The sequence below is a fragment of the Macrobrachium nipponense genome, chromosome 4 (assembly GCF_015104395.2).
Source record: "Macrobrachium nipponense isolate FS-2020 chromosome 4, ASM1510439v2, whole genome shotgun sequence".
Taxonomy (NCBI): domain Eukaryota; kingdom Metazoa; phylum Arthropoda; class Malacostraca; order Decapoda; family Palaemonidae; genus Macrobrachium; species Macrobrachium nipponense.
This window is the reverse complement of record NC_061100.1, coordinates 25,555,481-25,570,433: the sequence shown is the minus strand read 5'-3', so window position 1 is coordinate 25,570,433 and position 14,953 is coordinate 25,555,481. Positions and strand designations below refer to the sequence as shown.

General features: G+C 38.0%; 2 protein-coding genes across 2 annotated transcripts; one reads left to right on the top strand and one right to left on the bottom strand.

Annotated features, from left to right (window-relative positions):
* Nucleotides 1-3,133: 3,133 nt before the first annotated feature.
* Nucleotides 3,134-4,648, bottom strand: LOC135211316 (A disintegrin and metalloproteinase with thrombospondin motifs like). The gene has a single exon (XM_064244633.1). The coding sequence runs from the start codon at nucleotides 4,646-4,648 to the stop codon at nucleotides 3,134-3,136; it is 1,515 nt and encodes a 504-aa protein (XP_064100703.1).
* Nucleotides 4,649-8,296: 3,648 nt separating this feature from the next.
* Nucleotides 8,297-14,743, top strand: LOC135210816 (uncharacterized). The gene is made up of 6 exons (XM_064243682.1): nucleotides 8,297-8,577; nucleotides 10,302-10,444; nucleotides 11,103-11,312; nucleotides 11,878-12,111; nucleotides 12,689-12,944; nucleotides 13,610-14,743. Exons 1-6 carry the CDS (start codon nucleotides 8,512-8,514, stop codon nucleotides 13,670-13,672), a joined length of 972 nt encoding a protein of 323 aa, XP_064099752.1. The 5' UTR covers nucleotides 8,297-8,511; the 3' UTR covers nucleotides 13,673-14,743.
* Nucleotides 14,744-14,953: the final 210 nt, after the last annotated feature.

The following is a 14,953-nucleotide window of genomic DNA, read 5'->3' as shown; positions in this document are numbered from 1 at the left end:
GTATTGTATCCTGTCTCATCTATGTGTTTGATGTTGCTCCCATCTGGTAGCTTTATCCCTTCAGTTCTCGTTACTTTGCCTTTTTGTATGTTGACTAAGGCGCATTTTTCTATTCCAAACTCCATCCTGATGTCCCCAGATACAATCCTTACAGTCTGGATTAGGGTATCTATTTCCTTGATGCTCTTACCATACAGCTTGATGTCGTCCATGAACATCAGATGGTTGATTCTGTTGCCTCTTTTCTTGAGTTGGTACCCGGCATCCATCTTCTGTAGTACTTTTGTCATGGGAATCATGGCTACTACGAAGAGTAGTGGGGACAGTGAGTCGCCCTGGAAGATCCCTCTCCTGATATTAACCTCTGCTAGTCTTATTCCAGAGCTTGTAAGTATTGTATTCCAGTTGCGCATTGTATTTTTGAGGAAGCTGATGGTGTTTTCCTATGCCCCATATATTTTCAGGCATTCTATTAGCCATGTGTGTGGTATCATGTCGAAGGCTTTCTTACAGTCTATCCATGCCATGCTTAGGTTGGTTTTCCTTCTCCTACTGTTCTTCATTACCATTTTGTCTATCAGGAGCTGGTCTTTTGTGCCCCTACACTTCCTTCTGCAGCCTTTCTGTTGGTGGGGGATGGTGTTTGTCTCCTCTAGGTAGTTGTATAGCCTTTCACTGATGATACCTGTTAGTAACTTCCACATTACTGGTAGGCAGGTGATAGGCCTGTAGTTACTGGCTATATTTCCCTTACTCTTGTCTTTTTGTACTAAGGATGTTCTTCCTGTGGTCATCCATTTTGGTGCATTGTGATTTGAGATACAATGCTGGAGTTGTTCTGCTATTCGTGGGTGTAGGGCCTTGAAGTTTTTGAGCCAGTATCCATGGACTTCATCGGGACCTGGGGCTTTCCAGTTTGGCATTTTCTTTAGTTGGTGTCTGACTGTGTCTGTCGTGATGTCTGTGAATCTTTGTTTTATTCTCCCTGTTTCTTCTTCCTTGACTTCCTGGAGCCATGTTGCATGTTTGTTGTGTGATACCGGATTGCTCCATATGTTTTCCCAGAGTCTCTTACTTGGTTCGGCTTCAGGAATTTCTGGGTGGTTGTCTTCCCCTCTTAGTTGGCTGTATAGTCTTTTTTGGTTGGTTCCGAATAGTTTGTTCTGTTGGTATCCCTTATTTCTGTTCGTGTACCGTTGGATCTTATGTGCTTTGGCCTTAAGCCTCTGTTTTACATCTTCTATTGTGTTTTTTAGTCCCCTCTCGTGTACTTTGTATTTCTCGTTGAGTTCCTCCCTTGTTTTCTTGCTTCTTAGCCTTTTTTCTGCCATCTCTTTCAGTTTACTCAAGTCAGATCTCATCACCATGATTTGCTTTTCCAGGCGCCTTTTCCAAGGAGGTTGCTGTTTTGGTTTCTGTTGGGTTGGTTGTGCTGGTGGTGTTGGTGTTCGAATCCCCATCAGTTCTGCTACTAATCTTGCTCCTGCATATGTCAAGTTATTTGTTTCTGTGATACTGGTGGTGTGTATTATGCCCATTATTTCATTGACCTCACTTGTTTTCTCCCTTAATTTCTTGGTGTTGTAGGCTTTCATGGAGGGGATCTTTGTTCTGTATCTGGCTCCATCCATTGTCTAATCTTTTCTACCCATTCCGTCCTCTCTGTTACTTCGTCGGTGTTTCTTCGTGTGTCGTTGTTTGATACCTCATCCTCCCTGTCGTCTTCTATGGCGTCGTCTCTCAGTTCGTCTTCGTGTAATTCGTTGTCGTGTGACGTTTCCCTTTCCAGTTCTTCTCTTTTTGTTGGGGAGAGCCAGTTCTTTTTCTTTATGTTCCTTACTTGGTCTGCCAGCCTCTGCTCTGTTTGGGGGGTGTTATTCCTCTCATTCCAGATGTTGACCAATCTTCTTCTATATCCTCTCTCCGTCGGGTTGCTTCTGATGTAGCATCTCCATATTTCCTTATTTTCTTCTCTTGTCCATTTCTCCCTTTTTTCTTCTGTAGCTCCAATCTCAGGCTGTTGATTACTGTCGTGGTGATCAGTTGCTGGATGACGACCTCCAAGTACCTGACCGTCTTCCCCTTCAATTGGGTTGAATACCTGGTTGCCGGACGAAGCTCCTCTGTTGCCAGAGGTTCCATTTACGTCGTTGTCGTTTATTCCTTCATTTCTTTCCATCATTGCTGAGTTTTGCTATTTAACCCATAGCTGGACCCTACCCCATCAGGGATAGGTACTCATTTACAGCTGAGTAGACTGAGGAAATTATGGTAAAGATCCTTTCCCAAGGAATCAACGCCGAGGGGAACGGTCACCCATCCAACGACTGACCAGCCCCAATGTTGCTTAACTTGACTTAAGTCCATTGACGACCTAACCCACTCCTCCACGGCGCCATTATTATTATTATTATTATTATTATTATTATTATTATTATTATTATTATTATTATTATTATTATTATTATTATTATTATTATTATTATTATTATTCACGAGCATACCTTCAGTTAGACGAAACTATTGGCATTTACGAAAGAATTATGATATAAAAATAAACCAAATTCTATAAATAAAGAATACCGCATCGCTTTAGTAAAGTTTTCCTCCAATATACATAATCAGTCTCATGTTCATTTAGGAGTCTGTATCCATAAGGATGATATGTGATGACTAAATTCACAATTCATTCTTTGTTTATTATATTTTTTCCCCAATGATTAATCTCTCCTCTCTGGAAGCTTGAATTTCAAGTCACTGGTCCCTTTGGTGGGCTTGTTCCAGATTAATAGGGTTCATCTTCTGAATGATAACAATGATAATGATTTTATTTTAGATATGAATAATTTCTCCGTGTCACCTTTGATATGATTAGGATGTATAAATTAAAAATTCCTTTCACATAAGAACTAGATTTATTCAAGGAATAACTGGTAACAATCAACAATCAAAAAATTCCATTCACATAAGAACTAGGTCTACTCAAGGAAAAATTGGTAACAATCAACAATTAAAAATTCTTTCACATAACGACTAGATATATTCAAGGAAAAACTGGTAACAATCAATAAACGTTTCGGCAGTTTCAAATCATATGATGTCAGTAAAATCGTGGTGTGGACTTCCTCCCAATTTATTGGCATTTTCCATTGAGGCATCGTCCTCCACCCCGGCAGGCAGAGCCTTCTGCAGCAGGCTGCCCAGACGACTGGGTGTAAACATAGACCGAATTGCCCTTCTTCTCCTGCCACTGGCACACCAGCTGTACACACAGCGAGTCGTCGCTCACAGACTTGGACGCATAAGCCGTGCTGTTCCCAGTGATCTTCTGGCACTGCCCATCCAATGTGATGATGTCTCCGGGTAATTTGTTGGACAAGGTTATAGCATCAACAGAGGTCTTCTCCCACAGGCAATCTGCTTCTGCAGAAGCCAGGTAGCTCCTCATCAGACTCTGTGAACAAGGCGAGAAGAACAGCTTGTTAGATTTGCCTGCTACATAGCTCATGATGTACCCATCTTCCCAAGGGCATCCCTCAGCTCCATCAACTCCATCATGGGGCACACCGAGAGTATGAGCAACCTCATGGGCAGCTGTCAAGACGCCTGAATAAACAGCACCGACATCTTCCCCCATTGCAGTGTTGAAAGACCTCTGCATTTCATCTGAGATCAGGCAAGCGCCCCCTTGCCAAGATATCCCAGCTAGGCCATCCTGAATCACCCCAGAGTCAACCGTAGCCATGTTTCTTCCTGTCATCAGATAAGCTATGTCATACTTTGGCAGCTGAGCCCTTGTATAGAGCCAGTCACCAAGAGAGTCCAGAGTCCCTTCCCCTGAAATATAGTCTTTTGACAGAATGTTATTTGTGATGAAAGGTTCATCAGCTGGGGTGTCAATGATCAGGGCACCAGCCAATCTAAGTCTCATCTGGGGGTCTTTCAGTCCTGCGTACCTCTGATTGACAGCATTCCAAAAGACAGACAAATAATCTTGGATTTTGCCATGGTCCCCCAAAAGTGAAGAGATGGTACTGTCCACTAACACATAGATCTCTGGATATACCGTTCCGTCTGCTCTGAGATCAGCAATGACATTCCTAGGCTCAATCAGATTTTCTGGTACTTTCATGTAGTCTGCAGTCGCATTCCATGATTTAGGAAATGGCTGGAAATAAGGTTGGTAGGCTACATGAGTTCCATCAGGGTTAGGTCTAAAGGCAATGTTTGATGTTATGAAGCCATCAACTGTGTTCCCCTCCACTATAAGTGAGGCCTGTAGAGCTGTATCCTGATACACACAGTTAGGTCTACCAACTCTCAAATCTTCTATGATTAAATGGCCCTCTTTACTTCGAGTAGCTCGCTGCATTCTGAAATCTTCGACTAAAACAGAGGTCGCAGGCAAAAGACGAAGGCTGTATTCTTCACCGAAGGCTTCCACCTTGAGATCTATGGCATCGGAGAAAAGGCGGTTCCTCGATAGCTGAACTTGGGCTCGGTCTTCTCCTGTCGTGAGTTCTTTGATAACTGAGGCATCGCTGTAAGCCACTAGGAAGAGGGTGATCAGAGCTGCTGCTGTCCGCTGCATGATGCCTTGCTCTGCTAATGTCGCTTGGTGACACATCAGAAGGCTTTTTATAGCCATATCAGAACTCATTTCCTTTCACTAAATTACTAGTTACAGGTGTTCTTGGAATTAGGCCTACCACTGTTTGATACATCATAATCGTTTGCTATTGGTGTTTTAGGCCTTAGTAGATAATTGGTAGCCCATTAGAGACAGAGGACTACCAAGCTTTGAAAATTGGCCAAATGTACGTAAACAGTTTGGATTCAGTTTAGGATTTTTTTCAGTAGAAAAATAAGGCACCTGTAAAATGCCAAAATTAACATCTTTAAAATCTGATTTCATGCCTAAGATTCTTAATTCATTGAAAATTCGCAACAAACAGCACTACTCAAGACAGCACAAAGGGACGAACAAACATTAGCTGGAAAGGGAATGATGAGGTTGCATATTTCAGATATTCAGGGGTAATGATATACTGTGCAGGTTCTCTTGAGATGGAATTTAGTGAAATAATGAAAAAGGTCAGTTAAGCAATGTGCAAGCTGAGTAAGAAAGGTCAGTCAAGCAATGTGCAAGCTGAGTAAGATTTGGAAATCAAATGGTCTATGAAATTTAGGCAAAAAGCTAATCGATAAAGTGTAACAAGAGACAAAGGTTGCTGTTACACTGATTAAACAATTGTTGGGAGAGAATGGAAAGCCAGAGGGAAGGAAGAGATTATGAATGGAGCTACAGTGTAAGGGGTTGCAGCTAGGGGCCGAAAGGACGTTTCAAAGAACTTGAAGTAGTGTCTACAGCACTACCTCCCTACAGGGTTTGGTTAGAGACTTGAACTCCAAGAAGAAATTTATGAATCAGATGGCAGGATAAAGTTAAATTATTATCATGAGGAAAATAATGGAAGTTCCATAAGTGGATTCAGTCTCCACGACTAAAAATGTTCCTTCAGGAAAATCAAAAGGCCATATAATAACAAACTCAAATTATTTGGCAATAATCATCTACAGAGAAAATTGCGGATTCGAAATCAACTGCAATTAATGAAATTAAGAAGTTAATGACCGTCATTTTGATAATATAACCGGAAATACTGACCCAAAATCACAGCTAATCACACTATAAATGACTCAGTAGGCTGGTGTACATTTAGGCCTATAATTTGTAGTAAATTTATTTCTGGTATGGTGACTCATACATGTTGACATTGTAGGTATTCTATGTATACATACTTTACACTTTATGTATATATATATATATATGTGTGTGTGTGTGTGTGTGTGTGTGTCTTCCAATTTCTGGTGGAGTCTCTAACATCATCTTAGGTCTTTAACGTGTTCATGACTGTGCAGAATAGGAACCGAGTCAAATATTTGAATGCTTAATTCATCTATTATGTCATCCTTGTTGTGTACATAAAACGTATCCCAAGAACTTCCTAAAAATACGACGTGGAAGTTGCAGAACTCCAAAGTCAAAGGCCTGAATTGAATACCTAAAGCTTCCTCTGCAAATTTGAATATTTTATTCATTATCTGTTATTCATTATCTCTTATTGCATAAATCATTTCATTAAGGAGTCATTTATTGCTTTATATAGTAAAATTCGCTTATATCCCAAGAACTTCCTAAAAATACGACGTGGAAGTTGCAGAACTCCTAAGTCAAAGGCCTGAATTGAATACCTAAAGCTTCCTCTGCAAATTTGAATATTTTATTCATTATCTGTTATTCATTATCTCTTATTGCATAAATCATTTAATTAAGGAGTCATTTATTGCTTTATATAGTAAAATTCGCTTATATCCTTCCCTTACGGAAGAGAACTTGACTTTATTCATATCAATTACACGTTCATTAGTTTACGTATTATATGTGAAAGTTATCTAAACATCTCAAGCTAAAGAAAACGTATCATGGTTACTATAAGAAAACGTAAAACACTATGTATCGGTAAACTATTGTAATTTTATCACGTTGATAAATTTCCATACATCTAGAGAAAAGAAATCTCTTTAGGTAGAGGGTCGAGATAGACTGATATCAGTATAGTATTTCATGAATGATTTTTGGTCAATGGTCGATGTTATATACAACAAAAATTACCAAAACAACAAGGAACTCATAAGAAAATATAAAAAAAGTTATGATATAAAAACTAATATTTATAAATCTTACAATAGTACAGACACTGTACACTAGATGGCACTGAGGTCATTCCTAGCTTTAAACGATTCGTTATTAAACATGAAAGGGTTGTTATACATTAATAGATGGAGTATGCATTTTGTTTAAACAGACTTTTAGAGTGTTGAATAGAAATATCTTATCGTAAATCAACTGTCAGTAAGGAAAATTAATAAAATTGGTACTTATTTCTTTATGAAATAATTCAAATATATAACCAGATCTAAAGCTCGGAAAACTAGAGCTGAAAGTTCTAAGTCTAAAATTCCTTGGCGAGCGTCAAACACGTAAATGAAAATAAGATAATATGCAGTGAATCAGATGTCTCAAAAGCAGTTATTAATCCTTATATGATAAGGTAGCTATATAGCTGATAATGAATTAATGCTGTTAATAAGTCTAAAACGAACGAATCTTCTTTCCACAACAGAAACTGTGCAATATACGAAAATGGATTTTAAGCCATCCTGAAGAAAAGCTAATAAATCAAATTTGTACGTAGATAAACATATTAACTATATTACCGGATGTGTGTCAGGAATGTATCAATTGTTTTGTAATGAAATTCACAGAGCTAAAAATATCTAGGTCTACGAATGAAAACCGTTTCAACATGTGGCTTTATTCGCGACTACCGTTAGACCTAAGCAAAGCTATTCATCATTCTGACTACTTACCGTTGAATTATTAACCGTGCGAGGTACATCTCTAAATAAGTACTGTATATTGTTGTAAATAAACGTTCCTGTAGGTCTTAGCAATGCTTTTTTTTTTTTTTTAACCGTGAGAGGTACCTACATCACTAAATATGTATTGGTCTAAATTTCGTTTATCAATATATATTTTTCGCGCCTTCCCTACGCAATGCCTTTCATCAGTTTAATTACTTACATTGAATTATTAACCGAACGAGGAACTTCTCTAAAAGTAGGTACTACGTTCCCGCGCCCTCCCGTATGCAAATTATTCGTCAGATGTATTTCTGAACCAATGAATTATCATCAACCGTGCGAAGAACTATGTCTCTAAATAGGTATTATCGTAAATAAACTTTTATCAATGTATTTTCCACCTCAGGAACTACCAAAACAACCAAACTATCAATATAGCATATTGCCTTGTTCCCGTAACTGCTCTTTTAGCCTAACCATCTCCACCGTTAAGCCCCAACAAACCCCCCACCCCCCCACCCCCCCCCCCCCGCCGCCCCCCGCGCCGTGAACCACAATAACAACACCTCTCCCTCCCCTCGTCCCCCTTCTTCTACGTTTCGCTATCGGCATCGGTCACGATTTGGCGAACCGCGTAAAATCACGTTGATTTGGACGATATTCCCTTAGCACAGAAACGCTGAGAACGACCGTGTAGGTATTTGGAGCTATAGACTTATATAACAGCTTTCATTTGTTCCGTGGTTACCCTGGCTAGAGAATGGTTGAATGGGTGGGGGGTTGGGGAGGGCCTTGAGTGGGGTCCTTATAGGGGTAAGGGGGGGCGGGGGCAAGGTAGTCTTTGTCAGTGCTTTCAGATCCGGCCGGATTCAGTAGACTGGTGGACTAGGAAAGGTTTAGTTGCGCCTAAGGTTTTTTTTTTATTCTTAAACATTAATTTTAACTTAAACCGGTAATTCTTAATTAAATCCGACGTTTGGAGTTCATTTCACCTTGCGGTTGAAGAATTGTATACGCAATAACTAACGAATTTGGGAATTATCAAAAATCGACATTTATTCTACGCCATTACATAACTAGACAATGACTAGCGCAGTAAAGGACACCGCAGAGGTTTCTGTCGGACGTAAGAATGCTTTTGAAGCGAAGGTAAGTCTTTTTAATATTTACAATGGTTTCTTTTCTATTGAATATTCGTCCCATAAGGCCGTACCCAAAAGAGAAGGCTTATGTGTAAGTGTTAAACTTGTCTAAGCTGTCGGAGAGTTACCGGTTTGACAGTTAAGTTATTGTAGCCTGTGATTTGGATATGTTGGGCCATATGGTCTAATTCGTATGTTCCTTATAATGACAGAATACACATGGGTATTATCGTGAGTAAACAAGTAAGCCTTTTCAAATATCTGGTATTCTGATCTGTGCCTTGCTAATATGAAAGGAATTTTTCGACCTTAAAGTAAAGTTTTTAATATCGGGTATGCTTATTTAAATATACGTTAAGTCAGGGACCATTGCTACATATAATTCTGAGGGAGCTACAATATTAAGGAGAAACCAATACTAAACTGAAGAACCATTACAATGTTAGGGTAATGGAGAACCATTACTAACTGAAGATCAGTTACTTAACTCTGAAGAACCATTACAATAATAGGGCTTCCATTACAGCATTAGGGCAGCCGTAATCTTTAAATTTGGTATTGATCACTGTGATAAGTGACTTTAAGACCTGTGGCACGGTCCCCACAAATTAGACAATTGATATGGCAACCGTTAACGTCCCCAGAGATCAGACAATTGATAAGGCCATCGTTAAAGATAACCTATGGATCGTTAACTGATAAATTTGGTAATATTGCGGCTTCCAACATACTGCCTGGATGATCATCGGTGTGTCTGCCTAGGCTAACTTTTAATTTCCTATAATCCTGAGTGATCACCACCTGCGCGCACTTTTTTCAGAGCTACACACACACATCCACACACCTATCCAGGAAGTCCATATTTTGCGCAACTATAATTTTCATTGAACTGTACTTGCAACATAAATCTTTATAGTTAATTTTTTTTAAGTATTTTTTTTGGCAAGTTGTTATTGAACATTAAAATAGTTCTTTAATAGTAGGAAATATAAGTGATAATAGGAATATTATATAGGCCACCATAAATTCTAAGTAAAATTCTGTTAATTATTTGAACAACATCAAATCGAGTAGAGGGACATATACCGCATACCCTATTTTTCTTTATAAAACTAAAATAACTTTCTAGTTCCTAATTTTGTATATACCTATATATGCAATGACATAGAAAAAAGTGTTTTTGGAAAGACTCTCTCCCCCCAAAAAAAAAAGTCTGGGCCTGATTTAGTACTGTTCGTGACCTGTGTGGCCTTTCTCCATAAAATTTCATGGTCTTTCCACAGGTCTTCATCCTAATACTACTAAACTAATATAAATATGCCCCGTATCTTGTCAGTCAAACCCTTTTCCATGTATAGGATATGGGTCAGTATCCACGATAAAGTCCCTAGGCCTAATATGTGACTTAATGTGATCTAGAGTTCTAGTGCATCCCAAAATTTATTTTTTTCTAGTTTAGCCATCGTGAGTAGAGGCAAAAATTTCCTTTGGGTAGATCTATATTACTATTCTGCGGCGGCCTAGACTATGGCAGTTACGGTTTTTCTATGCAGTTTTACCTCCTGAACAAGAATCTTAAGTAATATTTATTCGGAAGACTGTAATTAACCCCTAGAGGCTCGTACTAACCACGGCGAAATAAATTTGACGCCCCAGTTCCTGGTGGCTTTCGTATTCGCGGGGACGAACGATGCGGAATGCTTATATAGAAATACCTTCCTTTGTTCTCAGGACAATGGCGGTTACAATTGCCAGAGGTGTGACGAATGTTGCCTCTTAAAGGAACTACAGAGACGAGGGTCAGAAAGACCTTCAGATTGCCTCAGTCCATTGTACCCTCCACCTCCATGGTTCGACCAAGAAAAATTCAAAAGGTAAGAAGATTGATAACTACGGTACTTATACCAAGCTAGACAAATCGGGCAATTGGGCAAGTTAGGGTTAGTTGACCACTGATTTAAGACTGATAAGTTCAATTAGGCAACTTATCAATGTTAGTGTATTGTTAGAGGAATTTTTGGAGGAAGAATTTTTGGAGGAATTTAGTCTTTCTATAGGATTTTCATAATCCTGGGAATGAGGTTGATGTAATTGTAAGACTACATAAAACTGTGCGCATGTATAAAACTCTTGTGCTGTATATATTAGTCAAAAATTTCTCCTCAAAGGTTCTATGTAGTGACAGCCATTTGAACTCTGTATGTAAAGTGACTGTTCTGGCGTTTTTGTAGTCAGATTCGGTCAGCGCTTCAATTTTCGAGTTTAGTGGTTGTCTCGATACAACAGAATTAAGAACAGTGTTGCTTGGTGGATTGTCTTGAATTATAACTAGAAATTAGTCTAAATAGCCTAGATAAGTGGAGTGTGTTGTATAGACTATTTTTCACTATTATTACCCACTAGATAAATTACATAGTACCATACCATTGCGAGTTCTTCTGAAGGACAATTCTTGTTTATTAAACACTAGATAAATGGCTTTTAACTTTTGGTTATTAAATAATTACCATTATGCAATATTCCTATCACCAGAGGTCAGCTGTGGTTCCAACGTAACTTCTTTTGCATCATTGTGAGTAACTTGGTAGGACTATTGTGCCTCTTGAGTTGCGAGACTATTTTGAAGGTTTTGGCCTATACCAAAAGGTCTTATGATACTGGCACAGCATTCAAGAGGTACCTTCACACTGTTAATCACGTCAGGCTTTGGTATTCTCAAGATGTCTTCGACCCTAGCACGAAGTAAGTACTTCTAAGTGTCCTTGATTTCCATAAATCTAAGACTAAAAGATTGTAATTTCCATGCTTATTGTTAATAGTTAGAATCTAAGATTAAGACCACGATTGTCATTGATTTCCATACGTAGATAATCTGATTAAGACCACGAACCTAAGAATGTGTACAGTAATCTCTCTTAAGTTCTGTAAATATTCTAATAGTATTTTCAGAGTAGTTTCATTAATCTGTAAGAGACTACTAATGGTAGGATTCCTGTTTAATAAGGCACATCGGATGGTTAGGCCTAACCAGTGTTACACATTTGTGTAGAAAGAAGAGTGCCTTCATAAAGGGAAAACCTGGCCACAGTGAATAAGAAGTCAATGAGGAAAAGTCTTTAGGAACTGGGAAATTTTAATGTTTTAACTGGTTTAACTGCCGTTGCCTGTTATCAAAGAATCTATTGATGTGCTTCATTATCTGAACCTCTGTTTTAACTGTTAAGACACAGCTTAATATATCTAGCATTATTGATATCTGCCAGTGTATCAGAGCCTAATCTTGTATTAAACTAATTTAATCTTCTAGGGCATCAAAGTCCATCCAGTTGGTGAGACGGATACACTTGGTATCTCACGCGAATGCCAGGAAAGCTCACATAGCCATGCCCTCCCAGACTGACATGGTCATAACCCAGTGGGCATTCTTCGGTTTGGCCTTGACTCACGGGCAGCAGTTAGGCTTGAAAGGCAGCAACCATGACGAAGAAGCATTGATTCACTTCTGGAGAACTATTGGGGGTCTAATGGGTATTGAAGACAGGTAAGTTTAGAAAAAGGGAATTTTGAGTAGTCTCCTGTCGAAACTCATTTTCTTGAACAATTTAAACTTTGCAAAATTGTTCAAACATTGCAAAGCACATAAGTTAAGAGTATAGTACAAAAGTAGAATGCGTGTACTTTTGTAATCTACTCTTATATGCAATGGCCAGCTTGCTTCCTTTATAAATTTTTTGATCACTTATGACCAGATAAAGAAATGGGTATCGGTCACTTTGATTAAAATTAACAGGTTAACCAGCTACTAGCTTTTAGGTTTTGTTTTTTTTTTTTTTTTTTTTTTTTTTTTTTTGGGGGGGGCGGCTGTTTCTGCTGTGGATATTGGTAATCTAGAAGAGAAACCACCCTGATTATTTCAACTTAAATTATTTTTACTCAAATTTAGTTGTTGCAGCCTCCTATGTTTGAATTAGTGTTTTTGAGAAATTTTAGTTCTAATTCAGTTCGGGAGTCTTAGTTTTTTTCAATCTGGATTGGCATCAGATTTTATAGCTACTGCAATGCTTTCATAATTTTTTATTACAACCCTAGCACAGTAACTATACTTAAATGTCTCGCAGGTACAACCTAGCTGTTGGGACCGTGGACCAAGTGAAGAACAACTGCCACGCCATTCTCCACCAGATCATAGTCCCGTCAATGGAGACTCCCCCAGACGGTTTCAAACCAATGTCAGACGCCCTTCTGGATGGCGTTCACATCATGGTCCCTCCTGTAGATCCTTTGGCCTTCATGAGCTTCACGAGCAGTCTCCTGGGACTGCCAGAGAATAAACAAAGCCTTCCATTGTACTCGCGGTTCATTTTCACTCTTATGGTAAGTCTTGCCTTAATCGGTGGTTTTTACAGACTAGTGTCTTGAGGTTAAACTTGAGGGGCCCTTTTAGAAAAACATTTTCATGCTTGTATGGAGAGGTGAAATTTGCATGAACTGTGATTGCGTGTGCATGACACACCTTAAGTGAAAAAGAAACTATAGAGAACCTTTTGAGCATACTGGATCTGATTTGATCTATCAAGGAATTGACTGAGTTCAAACAACTAGTTATTATGCAAGAGTAGCATGGCCCCTGGATTATTAGTTAAAATGATATTTTTACATTAATGTACTAAATATGAAATAAACAAAACTAGATGTAGTAAATATGAAATAAACAAAACTGTATGAAGTTTAAAGTAATGAAGAAACTAGGAACTGAACATGAATGGTGACATGAAATGGTGACAGGCCTTTCTGTAAGCTTAGGTTGATATATATCATTTTAAGGTGTCTGGAATCTATATTCCTTGGCATACGAATTCACAAGGTGTACAAAATTAACTCCTTCCTGTAACAGTTTTGAGACATTAAAGTTTTTGTACTTGGATAATTTTAGTTTGCATTCTTTATGGAATAGATTAAAATTTGTGCTTTGAAATTTTTTATTTTAGTTGACATTTGCATTCTGGAATAAAAGAAAAATCCTGAATTTTCTTCTCCAGATGTGGAACTTCAACAAGTGGCTCCACATCTCCGTATTGGGCGACATCCTGCTCCGCGTATAGAAAACGGACTCCTCGGCCTTGCCCTTTTCCTCTGCAACGCCCTACCAATGGGTCCTGCGAGTTCCTCGGTGACTGAAAAAGTCTGTAGGACGTGGCAAAATCTCCTTCGTTACGTGGTGGAGGGCATCAAGGATGTCTGTGGCATCCTGAGGATTCATAAGTCCTAGTATACATGGGTATCCTACAACTTATTATGAATGTATACTATACAGAGGGACTAGTGTAGTTGCAGAATTGTAAGATATTTGGTGTTCCTAATGGTGCTATGTTACTTGGTGCTAGATGCATTGGCTATATGGCTGTGATAATTCTTAGTATTAACTGACTGAAATTCTTTAACTTAACGGAACTTAACCTCAAGTGGTGGTATCTTCGTATAATCGTGTAAATTAATGTGACCAACTTAATGTGGTTGTAGTCTTTGTATAATTGTCATTTAATGTTACTTTAACCTCGTGTGGTTGTAATCTTCGTATAATGTAATTTAATGTGACTGCAACCTTACATTGTTGTATTCATCGTATTTAGTTTATAATTTTAATTTATTTTGAAATTTGACTGCAACCTTACATTGTTGTATTCATCGTATTTAGTTTATAATTTTAATTTATTTTGAAATTGACAGGCGAATTCTTGCCCATTGGTGTAACTAGACAAATTATATTCTTTTAATACCATAAACTTAAATATTTAAGAGAGAACGAAGTATATATTTCTGATAAAGTAAAATGGATTTTAATTTTATCTTGAGTTTTGTAAACAGTTTCCCGGATGAACTACTTCATGTGAAGTGTGAAGGAGTATTTGGTACAAAAACATGCTTATTGTTTATAGCTAGACTTTGTATTGTCACACCTTTGAGGTAAATATTACTAAATTGATGATTGTGAGATCTGGTAGGGTTGCATTTATTTTCTATTAATATACAAAAGTTATTCCAACCAAAGATTACTGGTATGCAGTCTCGTATGTTACAGATAAGTTTGTTTTAACTTGATGCAGTTTTGTAAGTTATAACCAGATCAAATGCAGTTTGTATCATTTAAAGATAAATGTTAATTTTTTGTACAATATCTTTTTTAGTTTCCAGTTACCAAACAAGTTCGTGAATAAAACTTACTACAATATCTTGCTCGTAAGTTAGTTTGATATTGACAAATAAAATTACGGACTAAAACTTTGAGTATGCCCAATACAATTTAAGAGACATAAGGTATAAAGAATAAAGTTAGTTAAGATGTATCGAAGGCGAAATTTTAAAGTTAATCTCGCGAAAATTTG